Source organism: Microtus pennsylvanicus, chromosome 11, assembly GCF_037038515.1.
Source record: "Microtus pennsylvanicus isolate mMicPen1 chromosome 11, mMicPen1.hap1, whole genome shotgun sequence".
NCBI lineage: Eukaryota > Metazoa > Chordata > Mammalia > Rodentia > Cricetidae > Microtus > Microtus pennsylvanicus.
Window position 1 is genome coordinate 99,073,212 of NC_134589.1, and position 27,596 is coordinate 99,100,807.

The following is a 27,596-nucleotide window of genomic DNA, read 5'->3' on the forward strand; positions in this document are numbered from 1 at the left end:
ATTGTGAACTCAGGCTAGCCAGCAGTTCATGGGCAATCCTGCCTCAACTTCCTGAATGCTGGGATTACAGGTATGAACCATCAGGCCCAGCTGGAAGATTCTTAAATTGGTGCATTTTGGACAGATTTGGGTGTTGTCAACAGGATCATGGACAAGGTCTGTGCCCTGGGCTCTCAGTCTAGCATCACCTGTTAGGGCACCACAGTTATTCTGAGTGTCCAGGGACAAAAGTCATATTCCCCAAATGTGGTTCAAGAGGAGACTACACAGTGTGGAAAGAATCCTAGGAAGGAGGGGGCTCAGAATCCTGACCCTCAGGGAAGATTCTGCTCTGGACTTTCTGAAGAAAGGTGTAAAAAGCTGCATATTAACTAGGTCACCAAATGATAGTCAGACACAATGACAATCCACACACAAAAATATATAGATTTTCTGCACGCAGTTTATCATGTGATCATTGCTGGCTCCTTCTTCCTAGGTCTCAAAGTCTCCATGTAGGTTTTAAAAAAATCTGTTAGGATCCATTTCTACAGGGCTTTCTCATCATATTCTCCCCTTCTTTTCTTTAACATTTGTTCATTCATTTATTCATCTAGTGTGTGTGCGTATGCTGTGTCAGACCATGGAGGTCAGAGGACAGCCTGTGGGGTTGGTTCCGTCCTTCCACCGTGTGGGCAACTCAGGCCATCAGGCTTGTGAGCAGTTGCCTTTACCCGGCCAGCCATCTCAATGACCTACCTAACCTGTTTTCTATGTCTGTGTCTACAGAGCAAGTACACTCCATGAGTGTGAGACCAAGGTGGTGTGTAGCCAGCAGGAGATGGATGAGACAGTCATTGACGAGACATCTGCTGTTCCCTGGATGAGTGCTGCCTTACTGGGACATGAGGATGTGGACCCAAGCATCAGTTCTTGAGTTTGCAAGACGGAACCCCAAAGCCAGGTTTATATGACAAATCTCTCAAGTTACACATCAGGCTTCTGTGGTGGTTTGAAAGAAAATGGCCCCCAAAGGGAGTGGCACTCTTAGGAAGTGTGGCCCTATTGGAGGAAATGTGTCACTGTGAGGGTGGGCTCCCAGGTCTCATATATGCTCAAGCCATGCCCAGGGTCCTAGACCACTTCCTGTTGCCTGAGGATCAAGATGTAGCTACTTCTCCAGCACCATGTCTGCCTGCATGCCACTGTGTTGTACCGTGATGACAATGTACTAAACCTCTGAACTGTAAGCCAGCCCCAATTAAATGTTTTCCTTCATAAAATTTGCTGTGGTCATGGGGTCTCTTCATAGCAATAGAAACCTTAACTAAGACAAAAATCTTTAACTTTAAGCTTTATGTAAAGAGCCTGGAGGTGCTGGTATACTATATTAATTTATATAATATATAATACGTATATATGACTATCTTAATTTGCATATGTGTGACTGTGCATGTGAGTTCACGTTACCAGAGAGGTCAGAAGGCATCAGATCTCCTGGAACTAGAGTTATAAATGGTTGTGAGCTGTTGAAAGTGGGTGCCGGAAATAAAACCCCAGGCCTCTGGCAGAGCCATGGGCATTCTAAACATTGCTCCAAACCCAGACCTCACATCCTTATGAGGTGACTGACTCAGACCTGATGGAGTGACTACCTCCAAATTCAGGGAGGTTCCCTTTGCTCCTCCTTGACACGCTCCCGTGGCTTCTGAGGAGTTGGACCGTGACTCGGGCACGTGACTCAGACATTTGGAGCCTTATTTCCTCATCTGTAAAAGAGAAGTAGTAATTCCGACCTCAAAGGGCTGCTATGAAGACTGAGTTGAGAACTAAAGAGACAATTTAGCTGGTAGAGTGTTTGCCAAACAAACATGGGGCCTGGTGTGGGAAGACCTTCTATGTGTTGCTTTTATTGGTTAATGAATAAACCTGTTTCAGCCGGTGGCTTAGCAGACTAGGGAAAGGTGGGAGTTCCAAACAGATAGAGGAGGAGAGAGTAGGCAAGGTTAGGAAGAAGTCATGCAGCCATCACCGCAGATAGGCAGACAAATGCACTGGAACCTTGCCGGTAAGCCACAGCCACATGACCACACACAGATTAATAGAAATGGGTTAACCAAAGATATAAGAGCTAGCTAGCAATATACTTAAGTGATTGGCCAAGCGGTGTTTTAAATAATACAGTTTCTGTGTGGTTATTCTGAGAGTCTGGGTGGCTGGGAAATGAACAAGCAGCCTCCAGCTCCAGGGGCCTGAGTTCAGATCACCAGCACCTACTTTAAAAATGCACATGACTACATACACCTATAATTGCAGCAGTGGTAGGTGGAGACAGGGGGATTCCTGGGGATCACTAGCCAGTCAGCCTAGCTGACCCAGAGACAGACAAAGTGAAGAGTAATTGAAGTGGAATCTTCTAAACTGTTATGATTTATGGCAGCGCAAATGACCCTGGCAGGTCCCACGGTGGGTGGGAGACTATGGTGTGTGGGAGGCAGACAGATTGATCAGACAGAGAGCCTGGTTGGGTATGGAGAGTTTATTTAACAGGTGTGGGAGGGTGTAGGAGGATAGGAGATATGGGGGGGGCAGATTTTGCCTGTTCATAAGAAGAATGGACAGAGAGAAAGGAAGAGAGGAGGTGCTTTAAGATTGGGAGTGAGCAGAGCTTGTCTCTTAAAGGGACAGAGTACCCAGGTGGCAGGGCAGGCCAGCATAAATATAACACACATAAGATGCCTTCAGTGCAGTCCCTTTGGGTCCCTTGTGCCCCTCTTTCTGTACTCCAGGTCTCCCCTCCCTCTGCAGGCTCAGTCAGGTCTGGTCTTGCACTGCTCTGCCGGGTCCTGCACTGCTCTGCCGGGTCCACAACCCTCATGCAGTCACAGCATTCTGCTCTTGGTGCGGCCCGGATGCAGCCTTCCCAACTCAGCTCCACATCACATGAGTTCCAGACCCACGTTTGCCCCAGCAATTGTTCCAAGCTAAGAGTCCTAAGGTCAAAGGGTTCAGGGTCTCTACTGAACAATAGATGGGGGGAGGGGCAGGCTTCCCAAGAAAGGGGAAGAGAGGGCCCCGGGTAAGTTGGAGGTATGGCAGAGACTGACAGCAAGCTGGCGGGACACTAGCCCTCCAATGGCCCACCTCCATAGGTCAGCTCTCCTCACAGTAAATCTCAGGGCTTTTCTTGGTCACCATTCTCTCACTCCATTGGATGAAAGGAGGCTCTCCTGACCTTCCTGAGCGCCTCTGCCAAGACAGTGCCCAGAGCTGCCTTCAAGAGAAACAGTCTCATCTCCAGCCACCTAACCCTCACCTGCTACTCCCTCTGCATGGCGCCCTCCTGCCCATCCTGTGCCTGAAGTGAAACCTCAGTCGGCAAATATGAGGACTTCAGTTAGCTCCCCTGCGTGTGCTCTACTGCACTTTTTCAAAGACTACCTAGTGCTGTACTTATCTGAAAGCAGCCCTGCAGACTTGGGAGTGCTGCCCTGTGCTGCCCTGCTTTGGGGCCTGGGGACTCTTGCCCAGGTTGCTTTGTTCTACCAAAGGGGACAGAATTCAAGAGGGTGGGAGAAGGGAAGTGCGTCAACAGTGAGGGGACAGCAGACAGCGACTCCCTGTGTGGAGGGTGTCTTGCGGTGCTCCTGCCAGGAGGGTCTCCAGAACACTATACTGGACTCCCATCAAAGACCCAAGGCCAAGCCCTGGGCCAGTAGGGCATCCTGATGATGCAGAGGGTTTGAAGCTCAGGCCAACAGCATTTCTCAGAAACCTGGCCTTGGAGAGCAGATTTCTGCCCTCAGCCTGTCATACTACTAGGTGGGCACTGTGAGTCCTCCTGGAAAGTGGACAATGAATTAGGGGGGAAGCAGTGGACAATGTCAGAACCTCAACAGTTTCTGTAGTGCGCCTCATCTCCATCCGACTCCAGGAAGATCCCCCATACACAGTAAATAAAAACACCATATAAAGTTGGACTAAGCCAAGCATGGTGGGCCACTCATGCAATCTGAGCTCTCAAGAGGCTGGGGCAACAGAATTACCATGAGTTCAAAGCTAGATTGGACTGTACAGTGAGACCCTGTCTCAAAGTAGTAAAAAACAAGGGCTGGGAATGTAACACAGTTGGTAGGACTCTTGCCTATCAGGCACAAGACTCTATCTTATGCCCAGAATACCATAACCAGCATGGTGGTTCACACCTGTAATCCAGCATGGCGGTTCACACCTGTAATCCAGCATGGCGGTTCACACCTGTAATCCAGCATGGCGGTTCACACCTGTAATCCAGCATGGCGGTTCACACCTGTAATCCAGCATGGCGGTTCACACCTGTAATCCAGCATGGCGGTTCACACCTGTAATCCAGCATGGTGGTTCATACCTGTAATCCAGCATGGTGGTTCACACCTGTAATCCAGCATGGCAGTTCACACCTGTAATCCAGCATGGCGGTTCACACCTGTAATCCAGCATGGCGGTTCATACCTGTAATCCAGCATGGCGGTTCACACCTGTAATCCAGCATGGTGGTTCACACCTGTAATCCAGCATGGTGGTTCATACCTGTAATCCAGCATGGCGGTTCACACCTGTAATCCAGCATGGCGGTTCACACCTGTTATCCAGCATGGCGGTTCACACCTGTAATCCAGCATGGCGGTTCACACCTGTAATCCAGCATGTTTGGACAACATGGCTGAGAGCAGTCCCAGCTCCCATAACCCTAAGCATTGGGGAAAGAATGGCCACAATGAGTAAACAGTATCAGCACCAGTGTGGTGTGCTGGTGTGTAGGCAGCACCCGGTTGCGCCAAACAGAGCAGCAGAAGAACCCCACCTGCTGACTGCTGCCCATACCTGCTTTCTCTTGGTCTTGGAGCAGATTTTCCAGAACCTCTCAGGAGCAGAATGGACTGAGAACTTCTGCACTCTCGGAGGATACGTTTGGGCCTGCCCATACCCTCACCCCCTTGCCACCTCAAGTCACCCACTTGGCCAGCACCCTGCTTCTAGGGGGTGGGTCTGGCAGAGCCTCAGCCTTCCTTACCTCGAAGGCACTCTGTTTACCAGGCCTGGCAAAGTCCAGGAGTTCTAGCTCTTGCTGGTCTCTCCCCACCCGCCCCTAAAGGTCACTACCCAGGGACACATGACCTTGGGGGCATGCGTACAGTGGCCACAGGGATGTGCGGGGAGGTGCCGGGCATAGGCATTTGCGTAAGGGAGTAGCCTCGGGGTGCTCAGCAGCCCAGGCCCGTGGGTGTCAAACAAATCATCAGTGTCCAGGGCAGCCCACCCAGCAGAAAACAGTCCTTTCTGTCCCCTGGGGGTGGAGCCTGACAGTAACCCTGTGGTGATGGGGCAAGGGCCACAGGGCCATCACCCCATCCTCCCACCCTAGCCTTCCCTGTAAACCTACCCCCCTACACCCCAGGATGAGGAACCCTGGTGGCTCCAAGTGTCTGAGTGTAGGCTGGGTGGCTTTCGATGACAAAGACAGTATCCATTCAGGCAGGCAGAGCACCAAGAACCCTTGGTCTTTCTCTCTCTCTCTCTATCCATTCCTGACCCCTGCATAGTAAACTCCAGGAAAGCGAGCAGGCAGGCTTGCAGCCAATATCCAAAGAGGCAAGCAGCACTCTTGTCGGTGCCAAGTCTGGGGGAAGGGTGTCAGGGGAGAGGAGAGCTAGGTTAGAGGCCTGCATTCCCTATGTTGCCCCCTCCCCTTGCTTGTGCCCTCTATAGAACAGCAGAGGAGTCTCTGCCGCCCCACTCCTGACTTCCAGGGCATTTACAGTGTTTGCAGAAGTCTGGGGTGGGGAAGTGCCTCTGTGGAGCTCTTAGCAAACCATACTGGAAAGAGCCAGAGCACCCTGTTGCACACACCTGGAGCAGCTGGGGGAGGGCAGGGGTGCAGGCGGAGGGTTGTACAGGAGGGAAGTGCTCAGGGCTACTGTTTGCTGCACTAATGTATACAGGCTTCCAGTGGTACCTAGGATGATGGAATCTCCATAGTGAACAGAGGGGGGACGAGGAGGGTATTCACTCTGGCCTCTGTGAGGTTGGTTCCTCTGACCGTAAGTAGTCTCCTACCCTCCACAGAATTGGGGGATATTTGTTTTTCCAGAAGATGAGGCCCATTTGGCTTTAATACAGTGCCCACCACCTAAGGACCATTGCCTCCAGCCTCAGGTTGGGTTTTATTAATGTTATGGTACCTCTCCCAGCTTCAGTTCTCTCCATCCAGCATTCTTGTGGGATGCTTGTCTCCTGTGGGCAAGGTAATTAACCCACCCAGAACTACTGTTAAATCACCTAGCACGTGCCATTCACCCTGGACATCCTTCATCGAACAAGAAAGTCCTTGACTACCTGGCTGGAGTACATGGCTGTAATGCCAGCATGTGGAACTTGAGGCAGGAGGATTGCTCCAAGTCCAAGGCTATCCTGGGCTATATAGTGAGTTCAAGTTTTGCCTGAGCTACAAAGAGCATGAAGGACAGCCTAGGTTGTGGGCTGCGGGGTGAGACCTGTCTCCTTTCCCCCTGCAGATCCGCACTGTGTACCACAAGTTGTATAGGAGGTGAGGTTGCAAAATGAAGAAAAAGATGGTCCGGCTTCAAGGCGTTTAGAGGGCAGATGAACTCAGTCTGGCCTCTGTCCTGGAGTTTCCGACTCTACAGATGGGGAAAGCTCAGGAACTTTGTCTGTGTTTAAGTCTGGCCAAGTTGGCCTCAAGCTCACTATGCAGCCGAGGCAGGTCATATATGTATTTCAAGTATTTCACATGATTCTATTGTCAAGGCAGTTGCAAAAAAAAAAATGGCCATAAGGAATTATACTAGGGTGCACACTGGGAAGGAAAGGACGTGGAGGAGACTCCAGAGTTAGAACGGGTAACATGGTACTGGAGTGCCTGACCGGGAGCTACCAGGCAGCTGTGGGCAGGACCAGTGCTAGGCCTGGAGAGAAGAGCATGAGGAGAGGGTACGGGCAAGGTAGCGCCCAAACACTGGAGTCGGAGGAGCCTTCGGAACTAAAGCCTGCCGCACAAGAAATCTCTGTGATTGCCATGTGAACGGGTCTTACGTTGAGCACAGACCAGCTTTGAACCTCAGGCTCCTGACCAGGTTGGGCAGACTCAAGTCTCTCTCCCAACTCCCCACTCCAGCTCTGAGCCCAGACACTTGGGAGGGTAATTCCCAGACAGGCTCGCATCTGCCCAACTTCGTCTGCTGGGAAGCTCTACCATGCCTATGGCTTCTACCTGCTGTGTATCTCATAGCTCCTGGTCGTCAGTGGGAACCTGTTATCAGATGCCATGACCAAGACGCATCTGCTAGCAGGCAGAATCTGAACCTCACGTGCCCTCTGCCCACCCCCTCTCACTCAGGCTTTGTTTGCCCAGACGCTGGCAGAGAAAGCACGGGTTCTGAGAGCCTAAGAGTCACAGGCCCTCTACCCATCCAATTACATGGCTCAGCCAAGATCCCCATCCCCACCACCTCACACACCCTGCAGCTTCCTCCTCCTGAGTGCAGTAAGAGGCGACACAGGGATCCATGCCCAGTACCCATGGGGCTGGGTTTGGTTGGCATGGTGCTGGCAAGTGCTCAAGTCCTACTCTAGGACATGTCAGGGTGTGTGTGGTGCAGGGGCCAGAGGAAGAGGGCACAGGTGTATTTCACTTGTGTATAGTGAGGAGGGCCTGAGACCTAGCTACTGATATCATTCTTTTTTTAAGGTGGTATATTTGTGTGTGTGTGTGTGTGTGTGTGTGTGAGAGAGAGAGAGAGAGAGAGAGAGAGAGAGAGAGAGAGAGAGAGAGAGAGAGAGAGAGAGAGAATGAAACATTTTGGTGTTCAGAAGATTATGGGTTAGGTCCTCTCTTTAAACCTTTATGTAGGACCCAGAAATTAAATTCAGGTCACCAGGCTTTCTCAGCAAGCACCTTTACCTGCTGATCTATTTCGCCAACCACAAATGAACCATTTAAAAGTGTGTTGTTCAGCACTTGTGAGACAGAGGCAGGCAGATCTCTGTGAGTTCGAGGCCAGCCTGATCTACAGACTGAGTTCCTGCATAGCCAGGGCTACACAGTGAAACCCTGTCTTGAAAAACAAAAAACAAACAAAAAAGTGCATTGTTGAGTCACACCTACAACATCATGTGAGCCTCACCACTAGCTAGCAGCAAACCACACTCATCACCCAAATATGACCTGGGAGGCAGCTGCCTCCACCTCCCCAGAGAAGAGCACATGAGGTTTGGGCCACCAAGTTGGAGTGTCTGCTACAGAAACAGTGATCTGAGTTCAGTTCCCAGAGCCTGTGTAAAGATGGAGGAGAGACGCTCCACAGCGCTGTCCTCTGACCTCCACAAGGAGGCCATGAACCTGAGCTCTCCCCATTAGTAAATAAAACTAACATTTAAAAATGAGGCGGGTGAACCTGACCCTGTGGACAGCAAGGTTCATTGTGTGAACTAACCTCCCTACCTAGTTGTACCAGGTCTGCTCCTCCATGGTAGGCAAGGACAACCCCAAATGTGGAAAAGGACCATCACCCAAGACAGTAATTTTCTCTCACCTGTATTCTCAGCTAATGGGGTCTCCGTCATTAGACGTCACCAAACCCAAGCCCAGCAAGGACGTATGTGACACCCTATGAAAACATACATGCCACCAGCTGCAACCCCACCAGCTGTATGGTGCTGAAGGGGTGGGGCCAGCAGCTCCTTGCATGCCCATCTCAGCTGTCCTGGGTGCCCACACCACAAGCTTGCCCTCAGAGGAGTGCCAAGAATGCCAAGTAGTACTACTGGGTGGGGAGGAGGGAGAGTTGGCCATATCTCAGGGACACAGAGAATTCCATCCCTGGGCACGTCTGAGGTCACATGGTATCAAGAAGGTGCAACCAGAGACTGGAAACCCAGCCCCCTCCCATATCAGACTAGGAATGTTCTGTATGTCTTCAGGGGAGGAACCGGAGTCTGCAGCAGTCTTAGGAATTTCAATTGTGTTCTGAACCCTCCACCCAGCCTGCATGAGGGGGGCACTTGTCTAGAGCACTTTTGGACCCACAGGAGCGAACAGCTGAGACTTTGTGTGATGGTGACTCACTGACATTTCTGGGCCAGGCTAAACAACGCAGACACTTTACTCTAAGCTGGAAGCGGGGTGGATATGTGGAGTACCAAGGGGAGCCAAGGGCCATCATCCTCACTGTTGCAGTGGGCAAATAGCCTCACCTCCCTATGCCTGTTTTCTCAACTGTAAAGGGGGTGAGTGTGGGGTTACCTGGCCGAGTCCAGCCCTTGGCATCCTCCTCATAGTCTGGATGTTAGCACTGCTCCTGACTAACGCCTGGTGGGGGTGGGGGGAAGGAGAACCACTTTCTCACGTCAGCGGGTAGACAGGCCTGTGCTACCTGCTCCTTCACAGAGCCTGTGTAAGTACAGGTTGTAACTGTGTAACAAACTGTAACTAAAGCCCGGCCCACTGGCTTGCAAAGGTTGTAACTGTGTAACAAACTCTAACTACAACCCTGCCACTGGCCTGGCAAACAATAGCCTTCTTTTATTTGGGAAGCTGAAGTCTGCGGTTTATACTCTGGACAGGTGAATCTAGGCTGAACTCTTATCTCGCTCATCTGTTTATTGTGACTATTGGTGCTATTTCTGTACTTTAAGTTCTGTAGTTTTGTTTCTTAATCACATTTATCTATGTGCTTGTGTGCGTGTGTCTATGACAGAGCACACGTGTGGTGCTCAGAAGGCAACTGCTACCAGGTGGGTCCAGGAATTGAACTCTGGTCAGCAGGCTTGGCATCAAGCACCTCTGCTAGCTTAACCATTTTGCCAGCCCTCATTTTTTTTTCTGTTTTACAACCAGCCTCACTGACTCTCTTCCACGATATCAGCTCTTTCTGCAGGTCCAAGAGCCAGGGCTTTAAGAAGAGCACAAACGCCTTCTGTCCGCAGAATCTCTGCCCACTGATTTCCTTCTCACGGCTTAATTGTCCCAGGAACTTGTTTTGCTTTTAGACTTCAGGTTCTTGATATGCCTGTGTGAAATACTGGACTTGGGCCCTCTTAATCTGTCTTTGGCCATTGACAAAAGGACACCTGCATGCACACAGTTCCACAGAGGCACACCTTGTTAGCATGCTGCAGGCCACAGTCGGATTGGCTCATTTTTCCCCCTTCATGCCCATCGACCCAGTGAGAGAGAACGGGTGTTTGTCTAGATGGGCAATGGAAGAGAGAGTGTGGCCAAGTCCAGAAAAGACAAGAAGGGGACACCAATGGGACTTGTGACTGATTCCACTTGGGATGAGAGAGAACCACAGAGCTCCCCAGCACTGGATGGAGCCACCAGGCTGCGGTGGATTATTGTTACTGCTGGGATAGTTTCAGTCTGAAGTGTCCCCTCCAGGCTCAGGTTTTGAATGCTTGATTCCCCAGTTGGTGGCAATATCTTGGGAGGCTCTAAAACTGTGGGAAGCGACACCTGGTTGGCAGAAGTCAGGATGAGGCCTTCCAATCTGGCTGGCTCCCTCTTCCCAGGTCCGCCATGACGTGCTCCACACGTTCCAGACAGAGCCACTCCGCCATCTCTTCCCTGCTACAATGGATATGTCCTCTCTTGAGTCACCTTCTCAGGTATTTTAGTCACTATGATGTAAAGGAACTGATGTACGATACACAGGAGGGAACTTTGGCTCGGTGACCAGACATGAAGGCTGAGGCCTTGTTCACACTGGGTCTGGTGAGGCTTCCCTGGAGAAGAGCAGGCTGCATGGTGAGTTTCAGAACTGATGTCTCTCCTCTGACTCAGCCATCGGTAGAAGAATACCCACATCTTCAGGAAGTGTATGACACTCACCTGCCAGGAGAGCCAGGGCTGGATAGGGGGCTCAGCAGGTAATGGCACTTGCTGCCTAGTCTGACTACTTCTAAGTTAGAGTCCCAGGACATAGTGCTAGAAGGAAAAAACTGACATGCTGTGCCGTGTGCGCCCATGTGCACGCACACGCATGCAAACACACACGCGTAAAAAATATATGCTTTTGTAAAAGAGCCACTGGTCTCCGCAGCTACACAGAGCTGCTTTGCTCCTCAGAAGGGGAAGGCCTGTGAAAATACAGCAATCACATTTGGAGTCTGGCACAGAAAACACCATGAGCAGCTCACACAGGGAAGTGTGTTGCCATTGGAGAGCCAGCCATGCCTGTTCTCCACCCAAGTCCTGAGTCTCTCCAGCTCAGAGCCCTTGGCACTCGCCCTTTATGTAATGACCCACCCAGTGGGCCAGGGAACCAATGTTGTAATTTGAAAAAAAGTGATGCATGACAGAAAGATGCCATGCAACAGAGCTCAGGTGGAGGTTTGTTTTTTTTCTCCCCCAGGTGGAAGGAAAGTGAATGGGAAAAGGGGGGAGGGAAGAGAAGAGAAGAGAAGAGAAGAGAAAGAGGAGGGGAGAGGAGGGGAGGGGGGAGAGAGAGAGAGAGAGAGAGAGAGAGAGAGAGAGAGAGAGAGAGATGGGAGGTGAGCAGGGTCCTTTTAAAGGGGAACGCAATGAATGTGCACAGGTGGTACTCTTCGTGGCTACAGCTGAGGATGTACACCCCAAGGTCAGGCCAGTACAGATGCCCGGATACTAACACCGAGGGTACTACATTTGAGCCCCTTCTTTAAAAACAAATGTGGTTTATGTATGTGCACCACATGTGTGCCTGGTGCCCATGAAGTTCAGAACAGGACATCAGCTCCCCTAGAACAGGAGTATAAATGGTTGTGAACCACCACATGGATGCTGGGAATCAAACCCAGGTCCTCTGGGAAGACAAGTGCTCTTGTCTACCGGGCAGTCCCTCCAAGCCCCTTAAAGTGTTTTCTGTCTCAGCCCTCAGGACTTGAATTTTCCAGAGGCACCAGGCTTTTCCCATGTCTTCTTCTCCCTGCCTCTCTTTAAGACAAGAGCTCATATAAACCAAGCTGGTGCCAGATGCCACGTGAGGTGATGACTTTGAACTTCTGATCACCCTGCTCCTGAGGGCTGGGATTGAATCATGCTTCCCCACACCAGGCCACTTTGTGTTTTTTTCTGTGTGCGCTTTTGCTTGCACGAGTTGAGGAACACCGCATGCCCTCAGGCAGAAGAGGAGACCTCCACTCCCTTGGACCTGGAGTGGCAGACCCTTGAAGCCCTGTGCTCAAGAGCAGTATGCTCCTCTAACTGCTGAGCCTTCTCTCCAGGCCCACTGTACCCAGTTCCCTGCGGTGCTGGAGGGTGGAGCCCAGGGCTTCATGCATGGTGGGAAGGCATGTCAGCCAGTGAGACCTTTGAAACAGGACAAGAAGGCAGACCTGTGGCAAGAGCAATACCCAACTCTGTGTCATCCGTACCAAAGAATATGGGTGGAAGGTAGACATATAAACCGTTTCTGCCCTTGAGGCAGGACTGTCCAGCCCTGGGTAGCTTGGAATTTGCTCTGTAAACCAGGCTGACCTCAAACTCACAGAAACCTACCTGCCTACCTCTGCCTTCTGAGATTAAAAATTGTGGGTCACCACAACCAGCTCTCCCCACTTTTTTACGAAGTCAAATATGCATATATATGCATATAAATTTAGCCTTCATTTTCAAATGCCAGCAAGGGGTGCTATGGATTCTTAAAAGCTTCTAGAAATAGGGCCTGGGCCCATACCCCTCAACCACCTCAGTCCCCATACCATGGACTTCATCTTTTTCCTCGTGGCTCTTTACTTTTCTCTCTCTCCAAGACCTCCTAGAGTTACAGCACCAGTTCTGGTCTTCAAGAAAAAGCTAAAATGCTGGGCTCAGGCATGCACGAGCACACACACACACACACACACACACACACACACACTTCCTAGCACTCAGATGGCAGAGACTAGATCAACAAAGTTTGAGTCTAGCAAGGGCCGCTTATCAAGACCCCTGTCTTAATGAACAAAATAGAAAAAAATGTGTAAAGATCATGGAAAAACAAGGGAAGATAGGATACTAGCAGATAGATAAATAAACAAACAGACAAATGAGATCCATTCTAACCCAGTAGAATGTGCATCGGATTCTGGATCAGAAGGAGGAAGTGGATGAAGAAACCAGTGTGATCTAATAAACTCTGGAATTTAGTAGACTGAAATGTGTAGATTTAACTTCTGAGTTTGGTAGACTCTCTATAACATCTAAGATGCCAGTCATCAGAGGTTGAACGTGGTGACAAAGCCTTTAATCTCAGCACTGGGAGGCACAGGTAGGAGAGTCTGAGTTAAAGAACAGCCTGGTCTACACAGTAACACTCTGTAGCAAGACGACAGACAGACAGAAAGAAAAAAAGAAAGAAAGAAAGAAAGAAAGAAAGAAAGAAAATTTAGGTACACTGGGTGAAATTCGGAGTTATGGATTCGGAGTTATGGATGGAGCCACCACATGGACGCTGGGAATCGGACCGGGATCATCTACAAGAACAGAAAGTGCTCTTCTCTGCTGAGACAGCTCTCCAGTCTTGAGTCTTTGTTGCACAGCACAGCCTACTCCAGGCTAGCTGGCCAGGGCACTTCCTGGCAGCAGTCCGGTTTCTGCCCCCCTTCCAGCTGTGAGAGGCTGGCTATAGATATGCGTACCACCTCACCTAGCTTTTTAACGTAGGTCCTGGCTATTTTGCTTGTGCAGCAAGGGCTCATCATCTCAACCACCTCCTCTGCCCAATTCTGTTACTGTTGCACTTATCTATATAATCTGAAACTACTGGGAAAGGAACCCGGTATCTTAAGCATGCTGGGCAAGTAAGTCATCAAGTCTGATCGATCCCCAGATGATATTCTGAATATTTAAATAGTGAGGAGAGGAAGGACAGAGAAGAGAACACAGGAGAGAAGAGGCGGGAGGAAGGAAGCCTCCGGCATCCCTGGGGATGCCCCAGGGCTCCAGGCTCCGCCCTTGAGTAAACCCGTCTCAGGACCTCCCACCGATCCATCAGCCCTAGGAACTAGCTCAAAGAGTTTTGATTTACTTCGGTTCTGTAGCTTCACATTTTCATGAAGATAGGAAAGGGAGAAAATGACTCTTTTATTTTCTTTTTCAGCCTTTTTCCAGCGTTAATGCCATTTAACAAACCTGCGCAAAGCAGGAGCCTGAGCAGGAACAAGACGCAGAGCCAGCACAGCCCGAAGAGTTTCCACAAGGGGCGGATCCCCCGCAAGGGGCGGATCCCCCGCAAGGGGCGGATCCCCCGCAAGGGGCGGGGCCTCCACAAAGTGAGGAGCCTCCGCCAGAGGGCCTGCCGCAGGGGGCGGGGCTGACACAAGGGACGAGGCTGGGGCAAGGGCCTGGGCAGACCCCAGAGCAGGTATAACCCACCAGGCGGGGCGTGCTGGGGAAGACCTTGCGCATGCGCATGCACTTCTCCTTGTCGATGCATAAGGTATTGGCTTTGATGGCCAGCTCGTGCTCCAGCCGGGACTTGGTCATCACCAGCAGCTGTAGCGTGTCTTGTGTCTCCCGCAGCCTCAGCCTGAGCGTCTGTAGGGTGTCGTCTATAGTGAAAACTTCGTTCACGAGCCTGCGGTGGGGCGGAGAGAAACCTCAGTGACATTCCTTTCAGCACAGCCACCCCGTGTGCAGCGGGGAAGGTGCCTCAGGTGGCCACAGCACTGCAGTCCTCAGCCCTGGAGGGAAGGGCAGGTGGACGCGCCCCTCTGGGAGGGTCACTCAGGCTGACAAAGCACTGAGGCAACAGATGGGACAAAGGGCAGAATCTGACAATAATTTAACCATAGGTTTGCCCCTAGGACCTGTAATCCGTCTCTTGCTTCTCCAACCTGAACTGAAGACACCAAGTGTCCACAGCAGCGCTTGGCCCAGAAGAGGGAAAGACAAACGGTGGTATGGCCACACTGTGAAACTATTCAGTGTAACAGAAGCCACGGTTCAGTCTGTTTTTGTCTCTGAGACGGTGTCATTGTGCTGGCCATAGTGACATTGTCTCCAACTCCAGTGCTCAAGCTGCTCTCCTGTCTAAGCCACTCAAGCATACCTGACCTATTATGTGACTTGTTTTGCCTTGCTTTTTCCCCCTCCCCCCACCCTCTCCTTTCCTTTCCTGTCCTGGTCTCACATAGTCCAGGCTGACCTCAGATTCTCTACACAGCTAAAGGGTGACCACCTGGAACACCTCCTCCTCCTTCCTTCACCTCCCAAGAGTTGAGATTATAGGCATGAGTCCTTTTTTGAAAGTGTATTGTTTTTTTTGTTTTGGGTTTTCAAGAAAGGGTTTCTCTGGGTTGTCCAGGCTATCCTGGAACTTGCTCTGTAGACCAGGCAGTCCTTGAACTCAGAGATCTGCCTACTTCCTCCTGCTTCTGCCTCCCAAATGCTAGGATTAAAGGCATGTGCCACCATCGCCTGGCCATGTCAGCTATATTTTAAATACGGATTGGCTACTTTGAAAACATGGTCTCTGCAAGTAAAACACAAGGGCTAGCCTCATTTACATATGAGACCAGGTGCATGGTGGCCTCTGCTCAGGTCCCTTTTCCAGCTGGAACACACATCCATGCTGCCTTAATTCCTCTTGGATCATAGGTTCACATCTCAGAGAATTATGGCTCCTAACCAGTGGGAGCCACTGCCCTGGAAGAGAGCCCCTCCCGGCAACCCACAGACATGGGCCAACTGAAGACCCCTAGAGACATGGGGGAGGTGGTCAGAGGCCAGTCCCCACGTTGTCTCATGTCTCTCCCCGTCTCCCCAGGCTCTCCGAAAGTACTGACCCAGAAGGGGGAGTTCAGATTACAGAGGGGGAAAAGATGAGAATGAATGGGCACATGGGGGCTGAGGAGGAGAGGTTCCATAACGGTGCTGCCATAGGGACTCTGGGTTAGTCATGTTTTCCATGCGTGACAAGCCCAGGAGCCATATGGGCTGAAGAACACCTGAAACATAACTTCTTGATTCAGAAGCTAATAAAAAAAACAAATAAATGAACAAAATAAGCCCTCCACTCAATTCATAGTCTACATCTTAAATTAAGCTTTAAAAACTTTTAAAGACAAGACCTCATGTAGCCTAGGCTGGCCTCAAACTCTATGTAGCTAAGGATGGTCCTCCTGCCTCAGCCTCCTAAGCATTCTGTGCATAGTTTCTGCGGTGCTCGGGACCAAACTCAGTGTCTCATGCATGCTCGGCAAGCGCTCTACCCATTGGACAACATCTTCAGCCCATTTCATTTCAAATAAGTTCAATTTAGGGGGTGGGGTTCCGTTGGCAGAGTGCTTGCCTAGCATGTGTAAGGTCCTGAGTTCAATCCCCCATTCCACATAAAAAGAAAAGTAAGCAACCAAGCAAGCAGGAAACAAAAAGAGACCAACAATAGGCTCCAAGAGTGTGGCAGCCACCAGAAGCCAGAGGGAGGCCTGACTCCCCCCCCCCCCCCCGCCTGATGCTCCTGAGCCCTCTTTCTGGAGACTCGTGCCCCTCTCCTGTTGTCCACGGAAGCAAGTCACTTAGCTAGCAGGAAGGTGGGATCTAGCCACGCAGGAAGGACTTGTGCTCTTTGCAAAGGGGGGTTGGAGATGAACAGGGCTGCAAGCAGGCACCTCTCCCATCAGATGCTAGAGATACATGCCAGAGCTGTCTGTCTCTGCTGCCAATGTCTTCTTGGCCTCGCAGAGGAAGCAGGAGGGTTTCCTGAGCAGAGAGAGGCAGCGCTGGCGGGTGAGGAAGCTTCAGAGAGAGACTGTCAGGGTACAACCCAGAAAGCAGACCTCCATCCAGCTCACAGTTGAGATCTGAGATGTGATTCCTGCAGGGTCTGGTTCCCAGACCCGGGGTTAGTACCTACTGCAGACGTCCAGGCAGGACTGAAGATATTTCAAGGAGAGGCTGCATCTCTCACTTTGGAAAACATGATTGAAGCTATAGTTCCCAAGAAACCGAGGTTTCCTCCCCCCAGGAGTTCAGACAGAGAAGGAGCACAGGAGATTTTACACAGCTCTAATAATCTTATCAGACCATCCAGCCGGAGAGACAGGGGCTCCATGATGGGTGAGACCTCGCCATGACTAGGGCTGCTATACAGTCCTCTTTCCTCTGTTTAAACCTAAGCTTATTTCAGGACCCTGAAGATGGGCTGGGGCGGGGGATGGAAATGGGCCACACCTTATAAATCTCCCGTCTAACTGGCCTGTTAGACAGCAGATAAACCCAGCGTGTTAGAACTGCCGGGGAGAGTCCAGGCTCTGATGCTTTCAACAGTAACAGTGCCATCTCTGAGACCCCACTCTTCTCTTCCTGGACCCCAGGAGCCCCACCCACCTCCACTCACTTGAACTGCGGTATGTCCCTGCAGAGCTCCACGTTAGGCCGACGGGTCCTGCACGCCAGCCTGGTCTGCGCCACCTTCAGTGGGCACTCCTTGGCCATGATGGCCCTCTCCAGCAACATGATGGTGTTCTCTGCCTGGAAGATCTCCTGTAGTGTCTGTGGGGACCAGGAGACTGTCACGCACCCCTCAGAATTCTCTCACCTCCTCCTCTTGGGGAAGGCAGGGAGCTGAAGGCACTTCAGGGGCCTCCAGCCTTTAAAGTCCTCCTTCCCCAACCCTGAACCCCTTAGGAACAGGGACTGTGACTGGGATGACCTTGAGAAGTTGTTGCCACTACTGTAGGTCACTGGATGCTGGTGCTGGGTCAGTATCAAGACAAATTTTGGTTTTAAAACTCTGCTGGAGGGAACCAGTCATTGTGGGAAAAGAGGGAGGGGAAATGACAGTGGGAAGAAGGGAGGTGTGGGATGCCCTCTGTCTATGTGTTGCTTTTATTGGTTAATGAATAAAGCTGTTTCAGCCAGTGGCTTAGCAGAATAGGACAAGGCAGGAGTTCCAAGCAGATAGTGGAGAGAGTAGGCAGAGTCAGGAAGAATCCATGCAGCTCTGCCAGAGACAGATGCTGGATGGAACTTTACCCAGTAAGCCACAGCCACGTGGCAATACACAGATTAATAAAAATGGGTTAATTTAAGATACAAGAGTAAGCTAGAAATACGCTTAAGCTATTGGTCAAACCGTATTGCAAATAATATAGTTTCTGTGTGAGTATTTCATGGACTGTGCAGGTGGGAACAAACAAGTGGCCTCCTACTACAGCCTGATTTCAAGATAACCACACCCCCCATCCTTCCTCAATTCTAGAATGGAGCCCATGGTTACTCATTTCTCCACATGCTCCCCCACCCCTCCCCAACTGCATGTCTTGATCAGACCTGTCTGTGGGTTTTCCAGAGCACTGGGGTTTTCCAGAACCTTCTGCTACGGCTCACTGATGATTCATGCCCAGGGCACATCTGCCCAGGCCCAGGTGGGTGCTCCTGCTGCCAAAAATTGTTCTCACAGCCTCTTATCTAGCCTGCCACTCAGCCGGACTGTCTTCATCCAAAGGGAGAATAAAAGTCCCACAAGTTCCACTGAGGTGCAACTCCTGCCCAAGCTCTGGAAGCCTATGTGCCTCCAAAAGTCTGTGGAAGACTGTGACCCCCCCCAAAGGCTGGAGGGTAAGCAGCAATGTGGGCTGGCCAGTGGCTGGACTTTCCTGCTGAAGGGGAAGCCATCAGGGTCCTCAGGGAGGGCAGGAGAGAGTCCTGATGTGGCCTTCCTAGTGAGCGAGCTACTTCTGCCAGGCATTTGTTAAATGTGATGAATGATAACAGCACAATCCTGCTTTGAGACCATCTCTGATCCAAGCATGTAAATACAACATATATTTGTAATGACACATTAAATGAAGACTCACATATCTATATCTAATCCAAACGGGCCTCCTGGAACGTAGAGAGAGCAGCTAGTGCTACAACAAAGTCAGCAAAGAAGTGAGCAAGGCACTTCACATGAGCAAGGCGTGCCACGAGCACGTGCAAATAATAAATACACCAGGGGAGGAAGGAGGAGGGAGAGGGGAGGAGGAGGGGGTGAAGGAGAGGGGAAGGGAGAGGAGGAAGAGGAGGAGGGGGAGAAGGAGAGGGGGAGGGAGAGGGGAGGAGGAGGAGGAGGAGGAGAAGGAGAAGGAGAAGAAGAAGAAGAAGAAGAAGAAGAAGAAGAAGAAGAAGAAGAAGAAGAAGAAGAAGAAGAAGAAGAAGAAGAAGAAGAAGAAGAAGAAGAAGGGAGAAGAAGGGGGGAGGAGAAGGAGGGGGAGGGGAGGAGGGGGAGGGGAAGGAGGGAGAGGAGAAGGAGGAGGAGAGGGGAGGGAGGAGGAGGAAGAGGAGGAGAAGAAGAAAAAGAAGATTAAGAAGAGGAGGAGGAGGGGGGAGGAGGAGGAGAAGGAGCAGCTCCCACAGTCTCAAGAGTAAGCTGTAAGGGGCCCAGCAGGAAGGGGCTAAGGGGCTGTGTTAATTGCTTGCTGCAGGTGGGGATGTCGTAGTTAGGTGTTTGTCCCAGCAAGGAGTCCCAAGCAGGGTAGAGTGAGCCATGGTTTGTTTGTTTCTTTGTTTTTAGATTTTTGAATGGAGATCAAGAGGGGGTCCTACAAGAGAACTGGCCCAAGGGAGCTAGCCCTACCCAGGGTTTGCAGATTTCTGGTAGAAATGTACAGACAACTTAGGAAACGGATGTCTAGCGTTGGGCTCTTTCTCCAATGGCTCAGACTCTGCAGACACCCCAGGTACCCACGGGAATCCAGGAGGCCTCTAGAGAGGAGAGCCTGGGCAAGTTGGCACATGTTCCCCAGGGCAGAGCCTCAAATCCCAGGTACTTACCAAACATATGTAACGTGCACACGTACACACAGAGTGTCTCAAAACCTACCTCCTCAGAAGCCACCCACCCACCTGTCCCCAGAGCTGTTACATCCCCCACATTCATAGCAAACGCAGCAGGCTGCAAAACATGGAGTACCCATCTATAGCCCCAGCATTCCAGAGCCCCGCCTGGACTGTTCTGAAAGCTGGTCTCGGCATTCATCACAGGGCTTTGCGGAGCTGTCCCCTCAGCCTGAGGGAGTCCTCTCAGATACACACATGCTCACCTCATCACCCCCTTCAGACAGTGGCTGATATGCCCAGGAGACTTCCTCTGCACCCCTTAAACAAAGCATCAGAATTTTAACAAATGTGTCAGTTCCTTTCTTTCAAACACAGACGTGGCAAGGCCCACTGGAGTTTACAGTCACACTCAGAGCAGAGGAGGACGCCCAGCAGTTCCCACCCCGACCTGATTACACTACACACACACACACACACATACACACACACACACACACACACACACACACACACACACACACGCTTGGTTGCCTGCCATCTTGACCCCACGGCTAGTTCACACACAAACACACACACACACACACACATGCCTGGTTGCCTGGCATCTTGGCCCCAGGCTCTGAGGGGCTTCCCTGGAATGTTCATCTTTCTGTTCCCACAAAGCTGGGGAAAAAGCCTCCAGGGCACAGTTTGGCTCATCCCAGAGACTGGGCGGGGCCTCTGGGGATTGGGCCCAGGGGGTCACCCCATAGGAGGAGTCTTGGCAATACTGGGTCAGGCAGCTGCCTGGCCTTGCTGACTATGGCTGGGAGCGGCAATTCAGTTGGGAAAGGGCGTGAGGGAGAAAGGGCCCCTGCCTCACTCCTCTGCATCCCCGCAAGGCAGGATGCCTGCGATGCCAAACAAGGCCAGGAAAGGAGTCTCCTGAGCCTTAGCAAAGGCTGGATCACTCCGTCCCAACACACAGCTTTTAGTCCAGACGCTATTCTTACTTGCTTGTGACCCTGTGAGGTTCACAGCCTATCTGAGCATAATGCGACCTGCACACAACATTTGGCAACATCTGCAGAGTCCTTCCTAGTTGCCATATCCTTCAGGGTACGGTTTCTTTTGTACCCTAGCAGAATTACAACCCACTCAGGTTAGTGGGCTAAATGAGATAGTTTGTGGGGTGGTTAATCCTTTTGTTGATGGATCTGGACTGAGGGTGCTCAGAGAGCTGCTAAAAACATCTCTGGATATATCTGTGAGTGAGCCCTAAAAGACCATTCTGTCAGGCTCAGTGGGTCCAGTGGGCATGCCCAGTGTGAGTAGGCCTCATTTCACCCATCAAAACCCAAACTGCATAAAAGTACAGAGAAAGGAGGGGTTCTTCCTCCTCTTGAGTTCAGAGGCCAGTGCCTGCCTGCACCACAGGACCTTGCCTTGAGACTCAGGTGGGATTTTCATTGGTGACACAAACCTATTTCTTACTTGTAGGGGAATAAGAGATGGTTTACTCTGAGCTAAGTATCAAGTGACCATGTGAGGACCATGAATCAACTTGCGCAGTGGAAAAAGTGGCTTTTCATATCACGGTCATGAGTGCTATGCATTTGTCAAAGTCATCGCTGGGGACACCATGTTCACAGGTCCCAGCACAGTGGGAAGCCTCCCTACAGGTTGCAGAGGCTGCCTGAGGGCCATCTTAGCTGCTGGACTGGGAGGAGCTAGAGCTTTACTAGGCTGGTACATTGCAAAGGCTTCACCTGGTGATTACAAGGATGTTAGCTCAGACATGTGGTGGGCAGTGGATGCCTGCTAAGGCGATTGCAGATAGTCCAAGATTGGGCCAACTCTCCACAACCACAAAGCCCCATCAATCAGCAGTGTAGACTCTTCCACAGGTGTGGATCTGGGAGCTCCAGTTCATTACCATGGGGGGGGTTAAGCTAACCGCCAGTGTCCCTGGGCATCCCCTCTCTCTCCCTCTTCTCCCTCTCCCCCTCCCTCCTTACTTCCCTCTTCCCCACTCCTTCCCCCTCCCTCCCTCCCTCCCTCCCTCCCCCCTCCCTCCCTCCCTCTCTCTTTCTTGTTTTATATTTTATTCCCAGGAGCTGGGGTGGCATTGGTGTGAACCACAGCCCAGGTAAACAGGGAGGCCAGAAGGTAACTTTTGGGAGTCAGTTCTCCCTTTCCAGCATGAGCTCTCAGACTTGCACTCAGCCTGTGCAGCAAGTGTTTTGCCCAACTCTGTAGTGTGGGCTGGCCTAGAACTCATGGTGATCCTCCTGCATCAGCCTTCCAGGTACTGAGGCCATAGTACTTCCAAGTACTATGTACCACCGTATCTGGCTGATTTTCTTTATATGTCTTCAAGTTGGCCCCCTCCAGATGGCTCAACTTGGCCTGTGTAGTATAAGGGCTGCCAGACTACATAAAGATGGGTATGACTGTGTTCTAATAAAACTTTACTTATACAACCAAACAGAGGCCAGAATTTAGCCCTTGGCCTATCAGTTCAGAACTCTCTCACTATAAACCATCACAAAGGGAGTCATGACTCCCTCAGTGATACAAAGCTGCTGTCCCTTACGCTTCTGAGATTCAGAGAACAGTTGTTCTAGACCAGTGGTTCTCAACCTTTGTAATGCAGCCCTTAATACAGTTCCTCATGTTGTGGCGACCCCAACCATAGAATTATTTTCACTGCTACTTTCTAACTGTAGTTTTGCTGCTATTACGAATTGTAATGTAAATATTTTTGGAGATAAAGGTTTGCCGGAGGGGTCACGACCCACAGGTTGAGAACTGCTGCTCTAGATCGTTGTAACTCAGAGTGAGGGCCAGCGACCACTGAACTCTGAAAGCTTGCTGGAGAGGACACGTCTGACCCCAGCCTAGACCTGCCGCCAGGATCCGCACACTAACAAGGCCCTCAGGTGATTTGCCTGCATGTTCAAGGACACAGCTGGGTCTAGCGTGTGTGGTTTGAGGTAGCACATCTGCTATGTGTGGTCTTGGTGAAACCTGAACTTCTCCCAGCCTCAGTTTCTCCGTTTGCACCATGGCAACAGTAACAAGGCTGGGAGGGGGTCTTCGTTTTCTCCCCATTCACAACAGGACTCTCTAAGAGACCAGCTGTTGGCAAGCTGCCCACAAGTGGGAATGACGGAATTGAAAGCTGTAGTTCACAGCATAGCGCTTGGAGAGCACACACAAGGCAGAGCGCACACAAGGCAGAGCACACACAAGGCAGAGCGCACACAAGGCAGAGTGCACACAAGGCAGAGCGCACACAAGGCAGAGCACACACAAGGCAGAGCACACACAAGGCAGAGCGCACACAAGGTCGAGTGCACACAAGGCCGAGTGCTTGCAGAGTGCACACAAGGCCAGTGCTTGCAGAGCGCACACAAGGCCAGTGCTTGCAGAGTGCACACAAGGCCAGTGCTTGCAGAGTGCACACAAGGCCAGTGCTTGCAGAGCGCACACAAGGCCGAGTGCTTGCAGAGCGCACACAAGGCAGAGCGCACACAAGGCAGAGCGCACACAAGGCAGAGCGCACACAAGGCAGAGCGCACACAAGGCAGAGCGCACACAAGGCAGAGCGCACACAAGGCAGAGCGCACACAAGGCCGAGTGCTTGCAGAGCGCACACAAGGCAGAGCACACACAAGGCAGAGCACACACAAGGCAGAGCGCACACAAGGCCGAGTGCTTGCAGAGCGCACACAAGGCAGAGTGCACACAAGGCAGAGTGCACACAAGGCAGAGTGCACACAAGGCAGAGTGCACACAAGGCAGAGTGCACACAAGGCCGAGTGCACACAAGACAGAGCACACACAAGGCCAAGTGCTTGCAGAGTGCACACAAGGCAGAGCACACACAAGGCAGAGCGCACACAAGGCAGAGTGCACACAAGACAGAGCACACACAAGGCCGAGTGCTTGCAGAGTGCACACAAGGCAGAGCACACACAAGGCAGAGTGCACACAAGGCAGAGCGCACACAAGGCAGAGCGCACACAAGGCAGAGCGCACACAAGGCAGAGCGCACACAAGGCAGAGCGCACACAAGGCAGAGCGCACACAAGGCAGAGCGCACACAAGGCAGAGCACACACAAGGCAGAGCGCACACAAGGCCGAGTGCACACAAGACAGAGCACACACAAGGCCAAGTGCTTGCAGAGTGCACACAAGGCAGAGCACACACAAGGCAGAGCGCACACAAGGCAGAGCGCACACAAGGCAGAGCGCACACAAGGCCGAGTGCTTGCAGAGCGCACACAAGGCAGAGCGCACACAAGGCAGAGCGCACACAAGGCAGAGCGCACACAAGGCAGAGCGCACACAAGGCAGAGCGCACACAAGGCAGAGCGCACACAAGGCAGAGCGCACACAAGGCAGAGCGCACACAAGGCAGAGCTCACACAAGGCAGAGCGCACACAAGGCAGAGCGCACACAAGGCAGAGCACACACAAGGCAGAGCACACACAAGGCAGAGTGCACACAAGGCCGAGTGCTTGCAGAGCGCACACAAGGCAGAGCACACACAAGGCCGAGTGCTTGCAGAATGCACACAAGGCTCCAGGTTCTCTCGGCACTGGGAACACTGTTGGGCCCCGTGCAGTGTGGAAGGTAGAAATCCTGACAGCCTTAGATGAAGCCGACCTTGCGAGGCAGAAAAGTGTGCTGCTCTTCCTGCTGGAATCTAAACCACAGTGCTGGCTGGAAGGGTGTGGGGTGCATGTGGCAGAGCTGCCTGCCTCATAGAGCTCTCTGTCTGCATCTTGTCTTGTGACAGCAGAACAAGCCTCCAAGACCAGGCACTGAGTTTTAAAGTGGAGAGAGAGCTGGGTTTAGTTCCAGCTGGCTTTTGGACCTGCGCCAGCTTTGTGCAACCTTGCAAAAGTATTGTTTGCCAATTTGCATGAAGCCAGGGGTTTCCAGGGAGATGCCTGGCTTGACCCAGACAGACTCCCCAGCTTCAGAAAGGGGAAAGAAACCTGGCAGAATTGGGGGGGGGTCAAATAGTGGGACATTTATAAGTTCACCCAAGCCTGGAAGCAAAAAGTAGAGAGAGAAAAGGGCTCAGGAACACTGCCAGGAACTCATGGCATAGATGGTCCTGTACCAGGGTCCTCCAACTTGAGTTCTTAAGTGTGAGCGTCCAGGGCTGGGGAGGAAGGTGCTCAGTGGCACCTGCTGCATGAGCCCAAGGACCTGAGTTCAGATCGTCAACGCCCACAGAAAACCGTGTATCCTATGCCTCCTGTAACCCTGTGCTGAGGGAGCAGAGGCAGGAGGATCTGTGGGGCTTTCTGGCTGTCATCCCAGCATCACGTTCAGTGGGAGACTGTCTCAGGGGAACAAGGCAGACAGTGATAGAGCAGGACGTGACGGCAGTTGTGACTAGACAAATGTATGCAAACTTTGACAGACACTATCAGGAGTAAATTTGGGTTTTAAATGACTGGTCAAATGGGCACATCCGAGAAAGCCCTGATCACAGCAACGCCAGAGAAGCACAAATGCCCGCTGTTACAGACAGTCTCAAGTAGGAGTCCTGAAATTCCTGGTGGATTTGGAAAATGAATTGGGGTGGGGCCTACAAGACGGTTTAGCAGGTAAAGGTGCTTGCACCCAAGCCTGAGGGCCTGTGTAATGGGGGAGGGCGCTGATTCCCACAGCTTTTCTCTGCCCTCCATAGACGTGCTGTGGTCTGCCCTCCAATAAACAAATAGAAAACCAAAAAGAAATCGGGTGGGGGTACTCTCTACTGCTCTGGACAAAATTCATGGAAACCCACCATCTCAAGCCTTTGAGAGAATCTCCTTAACACAATTTTCCTTCTCTCTCATCTCTCCCCCTCCTCTCTGACACTCTCTCTCATCTATCTTCCGTCTGTCCGTCCGTCCATCCATCCATCCATTCATCCATCCATTCATCTATTTATCATCTTTTTCTCCAGGGTCCCACACAGCTTAAGATGGTCTCAAACTTACACAAAATGGAGAATGACCTTGATCCTCCCAAGTGCTGGGATTACAGGTATGGAAACGCCACCCCCCCCCCCACTTGTCTAAGTTATTTGTAGCACTGAGAATCAAACCCAGGGTTTCATGCACACTAGGCAAACATGCTACCAACTGAGCTACATCCCTGGAAATGTTTTGAAAGGACTGTAGCAGGCCACACCTGCCAGCTGTGGAGGTTTGAATGAGAAAGGCCTCCATAGGCTCATATTAGAATGTTTGGTTCCCAGCTGGTGTACTGTTCAGGAAGGTTTAAGTAGGGCCTTGTTGAAAAAGCCCATGCCACATCCAACCTGTCCTCTCTTCCTCTCCCTTTCCCTCCCCGCCCCCTCCGCCTCTAACTTGCAGATCAGGGTGTAAGCTCTTAGCTACTGTTCCAGAGCCAGAGACATGTCTACCTGCTGCTACCGTGCTCTCTGCCCAATTAAATGCCTTCGTATAAGTTGCCTTAGTTACAGTGTCTCTTCACAGACTAGAAAGGTAACTAAGACGCCAACTCAGAGACTCCTGGATGTATGGCTGGTCATTTTTATTCTTCCAACATACAGCTAGGAGGACACATGCCATCTGTCACCTGCCTGCTTGTCATCTGCCTTCTGAATCTTCTCTTGCCTTCCTATTCTGCACAGCAGTAAGATTACTCCTTCCTTCTCATCCTCCACCTCTCCCTCCTATATATGTGCATATAGAGTGTGCTTACATGTATGGACGCTCATTCGCATCTGTGGGGCATGTGGGTGTGTGGTGCATGTGTGAAGTTCATGCTAGGTGCCTCCCTTGACTGCTCTTCACTTCATTCATCCAGGTGGGGGCTCTTATGAAAGCCGGGTCTCCAGCTCCAGCTCGTCTAGACAGCCAGCTTGCTTTGGTGATCCTGTCTCTGATTACAGGGGTCCACCGTGCCTGCCACACCGTTCTGTGGTGCCGCAGATCCAGACCAGTCCTCATGCTTGTCCAGTAAAATTTATCCCCTGCGCCACCTCCCCAGTCCTGCAATTCACAGGAACTGATTTCCAAAACTCCCCTAGCTGGACCCAGATCGAGGCAGATGCTGCCTGCTTTAGTCATTCTGCTTTTCCCTCACAGGTTTGCTTTGCTGTGCTTTTATTTTTTTTTAAAACTGTGTATGCACGGGTATTTTGCCTGAACAGATGTCTGTGCACCACGTGTGCAGTGCCTGAAGAAGTCAGAAGAAGGCATCATGATTCATTAAGACTGGGGGTACAGATGTTTGTGAACCTCCAGTGTGGGTGCTGGGACTTGAACCCAAGTTCTCTACCATTCAGCACTTCTCCAGCCCCTTCCCACAGTGTTTAGAGCTAAGACTCTTATCTCATATTGAGTGTGGTGTTTAGAGGCCAGGCAGGGCCAGGCCAGCAGCTCTGCTTCCCGGGATGTGGCCAGATTTAGAAACCAGCCGTCAGTAGCTTGGCCCTTCCCCGCAGCGCTGGAAGAGATCCAGCTGTTTGTGGAGCTGGGCCTTAGCTCCCTACTGTCAGCCCTCAGACTCCCCACTTTCCAACCCAGTTCCCCCCGCAAAGAGGTTTTGCTGATGCTAATAGCCGGTTGAAAGTCAAAATGCCAAGGACTTCAACGGAAAATGAAGCCTTTTAGGGTTTAAACTCACAACTCTCTGTGGTCTGGTTAAACTCTTTCCATGACTAGAAATTTTCATTTCATTTCCCTCTGGCCCTCCCTCCCTTCTACCTTGTGAGTGCTGGAATTATGCCACTATGCCCAGTTTATACAGTGCTGGTGATTGAACCCAGAACTTCACACACAGTAGGCAGGCCTTGCACCAACTGAACTACATAC

At 51.4% G+C, this 27,596-nt stretch overlaps 1 protein-coding gene across 1 annotated transcript in view; it reads right to left on the reverse strand.

Annotated features, from left to right (window-relative positions):
- Positions 1-14,066: 14,066 nt before the first annotated feature.
- Positions 14,067-27,596, reverse strand: part of Tekt5 (tektin 5) — a 36,556-nt gene continuing 23,026 nt past the window's right edge. The window contains exons 6-7 of the mRNA XM_075989738.1: positions 17,337-17,491; positions 14,067-14,573 (exon numbers count right to left, since the gene is read on the reverse strand). Of these exons, the coding sequence (XP_075845853.1) occupies positions 14,120-14,573; positions 17,337-17,491 (609 nt within the window). The 3' untranslated portion in view covers positions 14,067-14,119. The remainder of the gene's footprint in view (positions 14,574-17,336; positions 17,492-27,596) is intronic.